Raw genomic sequence first — 8,640 nt, forward strand, 5'->3', positions numbered from 1 at the left:
ATTTGGGAGGATGATGGGAATTTCAAAATGACAGGCTATGTAGAGAAACAGTTCTGGAGATTTGGGAGGAGATGGAGGGCATGACTGTGGCATGTGTGGAGGGCTTGGCAGAGGAGAGAACATCTTTTAATGAAAGAGATTGTACTATAAAGGTTTCAGCTATGAAGCCTGTAGATAGATGGAAAACCTCAAACAAAACATCCCACCTAAAAAGAAATAAGGGAACTCCACTGCTATGCAACTAAACCTTTCTTATTCTAATTTTAACATAAATTTAGACATTAATATTTAGTGTTTTGATCATTCAGAATGAAAATGGTTTGTCTCCATGTGTAAGAGGTTTTCAGTACACCAAAAATTTAATACAATAATGTCTAATATAAAACTGCTTTATAAAAATGGAAGATTCCACTATAAAACACAATTTTATTTCAGGTTGTTTACCTCCCTTTAATAGTTGGTCTTTATTTTGTAGCTGCTGTGCCTTATCGGAGAGTCCTTTGATGACTACAGCGATGATGTATGTGGAGCTGTTGTTAATGTTAGAGCTAAGGGCGATAAAATAGCAATATGGACAACTGAATGTGAAAACAAGGATGCTGTTACGCATATAGGGTAAGTTATGTTTGCTATTCAGTGCCTTAGACTTGATACACATGACCGTATTCTTTAATACTAAATACCTTTTAAATTTGGGTAATTCAGTCAGAGATATCATGCTAATGCTGATCTTCATTTTGAGATCAGTGGGTACAGTCTGGAAAATGTATTTTGGGGGAACAGTAAATTCTTCTGTAGTATGGCCTACTGATCAATATGTCTTAAGTTTAAAAAAAAAAAAGTACAAAATAAGTTATGCACACATTGTCACGTGCACTTACAGACTGAATCTTGCATGGATTTGGATAGACCTACAGTAGGTTGTCTGAACTACTTGAGTGTCCCTCCTTGTACCTTTTGGAAATAAAACATGAATAAATGGGAAGCAGATCCATGGTGAAAGCTTCATTGGCTCTTCTGAGTGGGGCATTGTAGCTAGCTAACTCAAGCTCCACTGCAATACACCAGCATGCACTAGGCTGATGATGTCCTGGCCATCACAGAGCATGGAGTTAAGCCTATCCTGAAGCGGGTGTCTTAAGGGTCACTTTCAATAAAACAAGTATAAACATATCTGATTACGTCTGGTGGGGGTGTGTGCTTTTTTTTAAAAAACACACTCTGAAAAACTGCATATATTCTATTACTTTAAAGCTGCTTTCTCATCCTCTCACCCTTTTACATAACCTCAAAAGAGAAAACTAGCTGTGTGTTTCAGTAATGTCATCTACCTTGCATCATTCTGGGCAAGGGACATAACAGCAGGCTGAGAGCTAAAATCATGGCAGGAATAAATATCCTGGAGCTCAAAGCGTTGACTTTTAGGTAATGTGCTGAATGTTGCCTCATCTTATTAGCAAATATTGGTGGAATTCTTATAGCTTCTTGCAGTTTAAATTTAAAGTACAAATTGTTTTTATTACTGGTCAGCTTAAAAAAAACTAGACGTGATTAAAATTGTCTTCTCTTCTGAAAGAAAACTAATTGCGGTATTTCCAGAAAAGGAAATTGCATATCTTTCCAGCCTGGTTAGATACTCTTTTTTTTTTTTTTTTTTTTTTTCTTTAGTGGACTCAAGAAAATTCAAATGGAGTGATGATCTTAGAATAACAGAACTGACTCTTTTGTTGTTGAAGTCAAAATAAATGAGGCTACTTGAATATTTCCGTGGTCTACGTTTGTTGCCTTGATGGACAAGCATTTTTTTTTCTCGGCTAGATTTTTATAACTACAAATAGTGCATGGTTGCATGTTGACTTACGTTCAGTTTTGCATTCTGACTGCCTGTTCTGTGACCAGCAGAACAGTTTACCATATTAAGTCCAGTGAGATCTGCCTTGCATGTAGCAGTCACTTCACTACTATGCCATCTCTTTCATTTAATGTTGGGGGCAAGTCTTCAGTGATAGACACAGTGAGTTACTGAACTTTGGTGCAGATGTTTTGGTACTCCAGGACACCATCCCAAGTATGCATCAGAATGGTATTAACAAACACTAAGGGTATGTCTACACTAGCAGAGTTACAGCACTGACAGTTACAGCGCCTCAGAGCACTGAAGGGAAATCACTGTTGTGTCTTCACACTGTCAGCTGCCTGCACAATAGCGTGTTCACACTTGCGGCACTTGCAGCAGTATTCGGAGCAGTGCACTCTGGGCAGCTATCCCACAGAGCATCTTTTCCTCTTCTGCCACGGCGGAGGGGGCCATGGGGCATCCTGGGTCCTGTCCCACTGCCCCGTGATGCATCGCTTCGCATCCCAGCAATCCCTGTGCTTCTGTCCACATTTGGCGCCATCTTTCAACGGTTTATGTACTGCATGCTCTGCCTCTTCAGGTTGCAGGAATGGATCCCGAACTGTTGACCGCTATGCTGCTCGCTCTGACTAACATGTCACAAGTGGCAGTGGAGTTATTCCTTAAACTATGAAGGCAAGAGGAGTGCCAAATTGATCTCACCACGCATACTATCTACAACACGAGTTTGCTTGTGGCATTCATGGAGGTGCTGACCACAGTGGAACGCCGCTTTTGGGATCGGGAAACAAGCACTGAGTGGTGAGATCACATCGTCATGCACGTCTGGGATAACGAGCACTGGCTGCAGAACTTTCGCATGAGGAAAGCCACATTCATGGGACTGTGTGATGAGCTCGCCCCAGCCCTGCGGCGCAAGGACATGAGAATGAGAGCTGCTCTGCTGTTGGAGAAGCACGTGGCGATTGCGTTGTGGAAGCTGGCTACTCCAGACTGCTACCTATTGGTCGCTAACCAGTTCGGAGTGGGAAAGTCAACCATTGGACTCGTGTTGACGGAAGTGTGAAGGGCCATTAATTGCACCCTGCTCGGAAAGACCGTGACTCTGGGCAATGTGTGTGTGACATTGTGGATGGCTTTGCACAAATCACCGTGGGCATTTCACAGACATTAACACAGGCTGGTCCAGAAAGGTGCATGATGCACGCATCTTTCAGAACACTGGCCTGTTCAGGAAGCTGCAAGCAGGGACTTTATTTCCGGACCAGAAGATCACCCTAGGGAAATCGAAATGCCCATTGTGATCCTGGGAGACCCCGCCTACTCCTTAATGCTGTGGCTTATGAAGCCATACACTGGGCACCTTGACAGCAGCAAGGAGCGGTTCAGCAACAGGCTAAACAAGTGCAGAATGACTGTTGAGTGTGCTTTTAAACGGCCAAAAGCCCGCTGGCGCTGCCTCTATGGGAAGCTGGACCTGGCTGTTGACAATATTCCTATGCTTATAGCTGCGTGTATGCTCCATATTTGTGAAGGGAAGGGTGAAAGCTTCACTCAGGGATGGACCGCTGATGCTCCACTCTTGGAGGCTGAATTTGAACAGCCAGAGACAAGGGCTATTAGAGGGGCGCAGCGTGGGACCATAAGGATCAGGGATGCCTTGAGGCAGCAATTTGAAGCTGAAAACCACTAATATTTGTTGCGATGCTCAGGAGTCATTACTGAGTGCTTGTAATGCTAGTGATTGTGATTGGTGCAGACGATGCAATATGAAGGTTTAAGATAATTGTTGCTTTGCAAGGCTCTGTTTGCTTTCAATTAATAGAATAAAGATTGCTTTCAAACCAACACAATTCTTTTATTAAAAACCAACAACCGGAGAAGAGAGTCAAACAAAAAAAACACATCAGCACTGAAGGGGTTGGGGGAAGGGAAGGTCCCAGGAGGAGGTGGGGTCTCGGGACGGTTAAAGATTTGTGTATGTCCAGGGATAATGTCAACCTTCTCCTTTTGGAGTACAGTGCAGCGAGCACTGTACTTCAGCAGGGCCAAACTGCTGAGGGATGAGTGTTGAGTGCAGTGGTAGTGGGAGTCCGCAGTTTTGGACTGTGACGGGGGAGGAGTGGAATGCCCTGGGTACAGACTGGAGCCAGGAGGTTGATAAGTGTGTGTTGGCGGTGTCTGGGGGCACATGGGAAAGAGTTTTGCGACAGCGGCTGCAGGGGAGGGCAGGCGTGGAGCTGATCAGTTTGCAGTGCTAGTATCGCCTGGCGCTCCATAAAGTTTAAGAGCTGCTCCGTGGCTTCATTCTGGCGTGCCGCGTTCTCCTTTCGGTCCCTCTTCTCGCTGTCCTGCCACTCCTTCAGTTCCTGTTTTTCAGCCACAGAGTGCATCATAACATCAAGCAGAAAGTCCTCCTTGGTTCTTCTTGGCCGCTTTCTAATTCTGCACAGCTGTTCAGCTGGCGATAACAAAGAGGGAGGCTGGATTCCCAAGGTCAACTCTGTGAAGCTAAAACTCAGCATTTTACAGAAACAGTATTGTTTGCAACACACAGAACACTGATTAAGTGATTTAAAACACAGCCAGTACACTCACACCTGCCACTAACTGGCTGACCCCAGGCAAGCACACATGAGTCACAAGACCGCCAAAATGGTGAGTAGCGCAGAGGCAGGGTAAATCGGTGTTCCCGGACCCTATGGTACACTGGGGAGAGCCAGCACTGTGGCAGAGGGGGCTGGTAATCATTCCTGTCCCCATATTTTCCTCAGGCTGTGTTCATTATGGAAGATAGCTCGTGGCTGAGGGTGAGCAGGGAATCAAGGGAGGGTCTTCTCCAAGCCTGCGGCTTCCGCCCTGGCCCCTATGCGGCTCACCTGTGTGCAGCAATGCCCCCGCACACCCAGTGATGGCAGAGTGGCTCGGGAAAGTTACAGTTAATGGGGCAAGAAACAAAGCACCTCCGCCAAAGAACTTGCAGCAGAGGATTGCCCAGAATCTCCATGAGTTTCCTGGAAATCTCTGAGGGAGATTCCTGTGAAGTGAGGGAGTCAATCAACAGCCTGTTCCGCCGCTCAGACTAGGCATGTGGTGGTACGTGCATCATACAGACACAAGCCTGCTTTCTGCAACCCTACTGCCCCCAACAACTCGCTTCAGCAATTTCCAAAATCAAATCCACTTACCAGGGGCCTCCACTCCTGTTTGCGCTTCGCCAAGATCCGACAGCTGTGACTGGCTAGCCTCCTCCGGGGTAGAAAAGACCTCCTGGCTGTATGCATCTCTGACCTCCGAGTCATCCTCTGCTTCTGGGTCCCCCTCCACATCCTCGTCCAAAATTTCCTCCTCCTGGCTCGGTTCACTCTCGACTGTGGCCTTCACAGTGGAGGTGGGGTCACCACCAAGTATCGCGTCCCGCACTTCGTAGAATCGGCTGCTTGTTTGCTTCCCGTGCCTTGTGGTAGGCGTTCCACAGCACCTTCACTTTGACCCTGCACTGCAGTGTGTCCCGGTCATGGCCCCTTTCTGTCATGCATCATGAAATCTGTCTGTAGGCGGCATAATTCCTACAGCTGGAGCGCAGCTGGGACTGGACCGCCTCCTCTTCCCAAATGCTGAGGAGGTCCAGCAGCTTGGCATTGCTCCAGGTGGGGGATCGCCTGGTGTGTGGAGCAGGGATGTCCACCTGGAAAGATGTGCTGAAACCACTGCATGCATCACCAAGCAAACAGGAAGTGGACTTTCAAAATTCCAAAGGAATTTATAGGGTGGGGATGACGGTTGGTCACCTGAGGGCAGGGCAGTAGAGGTCAAACTGACGATGAGAGGCAAGAACAGGCAGTGTGGGACACCTCCCGGAGGCTAGTCGCAGTGTTGTAATCGACAAGGGTGTCTACAATGGCACCATGGTGCTGTATGCCTCTTGTCAGGGTGGTTTGTTTTGTTTTTTTTAGCAGTGCTGCAACTGCGCAGTTTCTGCGCACTAAGTTGCTTCGCAGTGTGTACACCTCGGAAGTTACAATGCAGAAAGCTGCTTTACTGCACAGAAACTTGCCAGGGTAGACAGGGCCTAAGTTAAATTTAAAAATGTTTAAGATCACCAAAATGGAAAACTAGCCACAAGGTAGCAGTGAAGATGGCACAAAGTACCCCAATGATTTTACGTGACTTCATTTATATTGCCTGTATTTCCCATCCAGTAACAGTCTAACATACTGCTGCCATTGCTGCCACTGAAAATGTATTTAACTCTCAAGTTTAAAGAAGTCAGAATAAAATTGGCTAGTTATATTCCATTAATCACTTACTCTAAATATCAGTTGAAGTTGCAATTTGTACCAATAGAATTTCATATAGTTTCTAATAATAGCCTGCAGTTCTATCACTTTGTTCTATGATCTGGTCAGATCTCACAAGTTAAAGGCAGTTAGTTTTTGAATTGGATACTTCCTGTCAAGGAATGTTTAGGAGAGTGTATTTAGGTAGTAGTTGTCCCTCTTAGCTAGAACTGAACCAAAGTTCTAGGATCAATGTCTTCCCTTGTGCCCCCAAAACTGTTGTCAGTGGGCTCATTGACTAGTTTTGCCATAACATTATAGCTTTTAGAAAACCTGTTCAAAGGAAAATACATGAAGTTCCTGTGGCAGTGACTAAGTTGATACAATTTATTTCTTGAGCTTTTGATCACATTTTGTTCAATATTTTAATCAATTTCAGATGATATCAAATCAAATATTCTACCCATTCTGAAACTAGTAACAGAGATTCTGATACATGCTTCATGGAAATCTTAAACTTTAAAAAAAACTGTTTATGTATATTTTTGCCAGTATATCAGCATGATAGGGTGGATCTTTGATCTCTGAAATGTATCTGGGCCTGCTGCTTATTTTTCCAAGTCCTCCTTATCCTGGCGAAGATAACTTATCTCTGCAATAAATTATATAATTTAGACTTGAAATGAGAAATAGAAGTAGCAGGAGCAGTTGAACTTTGTACAAAAACAGGATATTGTTTTAAAAAGTATACATACATACAGAAATATTTAAGCAGAATTGTTTTCTAAATAGAAATTTGTCTTTGTGCATTAAGATGTCAGCAGGTCTGAAAGGAAATAACTTGATATACTATACCTTTCTAAAGAGTGTTACTTAAAAACTTTTGGTGTTTTTTGTTTCTTCAGGAGAGTATACAAGGAAAGATTAGGACTTCCTCCAAAGATAGTGCTTGGCTATCAGTCCCATGCAGACACAGCTACTAAGAGCGGCTCCACCACTAAAAATAGGTTTGTTGTTTAAGAAGACACCTTCTGCGTATTCTTTCATAGGAGACTGCGTCAAGCAATCGAGATTTGGGAGCTGAACCAAAGCCTCTTCAAAAGCAGAGTGGACTGCGTTTAAATTTGATTTCCATCTAAATGTTGCTAAGATTTGTGAGAAGTCTCATTCGCCTTTGTCTTGTACTTCTGTGTTCAATTTTTTTTTTTCTATTTTGGCTGAAGTAACCATTATTCAATCAAAGGATTTCAGTACACATTACCCCCAGAATCCATAAAGGTTTTCCTGGCCCACTCTGTAATAGCTTAGTAGGACATTACTATTACAAAAACATTTGTTTATCCACAATATTCAGAAAAGAAAAGGCATCTCTATACCTTACAGAAAAATTTACTTCTGTTTTATATTTGCATTGTATGCAGTAACATATTTTGCTGGTTTGGAAAAAAAAGTATGGTGCATAGAATTTTCTAGCAATTTTCTTAATACAGCATTGTCTTTGCTGTAACCTATGCTGATGGCTGCTAGACTTAATTTATTTGTTTCCCTAATTGATAACATTAGTGATACTCTGATTTCAGTTGTTCTTGCTCATGTAACATTGGTAAAGGATCTGGGAATATGACAAAGGTGGAATAAACATTAATTTTGTGCATTCTTTGGTAACTTTTTGTTTTTTGTAACATCAAAGCTTTGCTACAGACTTATGCATTTCAGTCAAATCAGTGATCTATGTTTGTGTGATTTCCTAAACATAATTGTGGATTTTTTTTAAATGTAACACCATAATTTACATTCCTTACTAGAAATAGTATGTCTGGTTTTGTATCTTATGCTGTATTTTAACACTTTGTATTACTTAGGTTATATTCTTTGGTTAAAAATGGCTCAAGTAGACAAGCAGTCCCATTCATATTAAGACAGTGTACAAAACTGTAAATAAAATGTGTACAGTTAATTGTCTTTTAGACAACTAGATTTGTCCTTTTATTTCCTCCATCTTTACAGCAAATATTTGTACTTGTGACAAGGCAGTCTCTACTGTGGCTTCAATTGTAGTGTGTCTTCCAAGAGAGACTAATCTGGAACTATAGTTTATTACTATGGTTATTAAAAAAATTTAATAAATTTAATAGATAGCACCATCTTCCAAATGGAATTACACTGATTTGGCTATTGTTTTTCTTAAAATGGTCAGTCTAACTGATCATAGTGTGTTGTGCAGCTTCTTGGTCAGCGTACACAGAATTCAAGGGAAAAGTTGCAAGGGACGCAGGGCAAAAGCCATCTGGATTCAGGTGGCAGCTACAGCAACATACCTACCTCTGGTATAGCACTTTTCATCAGTAGATCTCAGAGCACATTACCAAAGGATGGTAGTATTCTCCACATTTTACAGATTGGGGTGGGGAACTTGTCCACAGCCACTCAACAGGCCAGTGGCAGAGCCAAGAATAGATCCTAGATCACCAGAGTGGGACTCTGGAGACCTATCTATTACAC

The 8,640-nt window shown here is 42.9% G+C and overlaps 1 protein-coding gene across 2 annotated transcripts in view; it reads left to right on the forward strand.

Moving 5' to 3' along the window:
- EIF4E (eukaryotic translation initiation factor 4E) overlaps positions 1-8,284 on the forward strand; it is a 44,493-nt gene extending 36,209 nt beyond the window's left edge. For both annotated transcript variants that reach the window (XM_024212840.2, XM_024212839.2), the window contains exons 6-7: positions 476-615; positions 7,044-8,284. In XM_024212840.2, coding sequence (XP_024068608.1) covers positions 476-615; positions 7,044-7,158 — 255 coding nt within the window. In that variant the 3' untranslated portion in view covers positions 7,159-8,284. The remainder of the gene's footprint in view (positions 1-475; positions 616-7,043) is intronic.
- The last annotated feature ends 356 nt before the right edge of the window (positions 8,285-8,640 follow it).

This window comes from Terrapene carolina, unplaced genomic scaffold, assembly GCF_002925995.2.
Source record: "Terrapene carolina triunguis isolate 2854851 unplaced genomic scaffold, T_m_triunguis-2.0 Scaffold436, whole genome shotgun sequence".
In the NCBI taxonomy this organism is placed as follows: domain Eukaryota; kingdom Metazoa; phylum Chordata; order Testudines; family Emydidae; genus Terrapene; species Terrapene triunguis.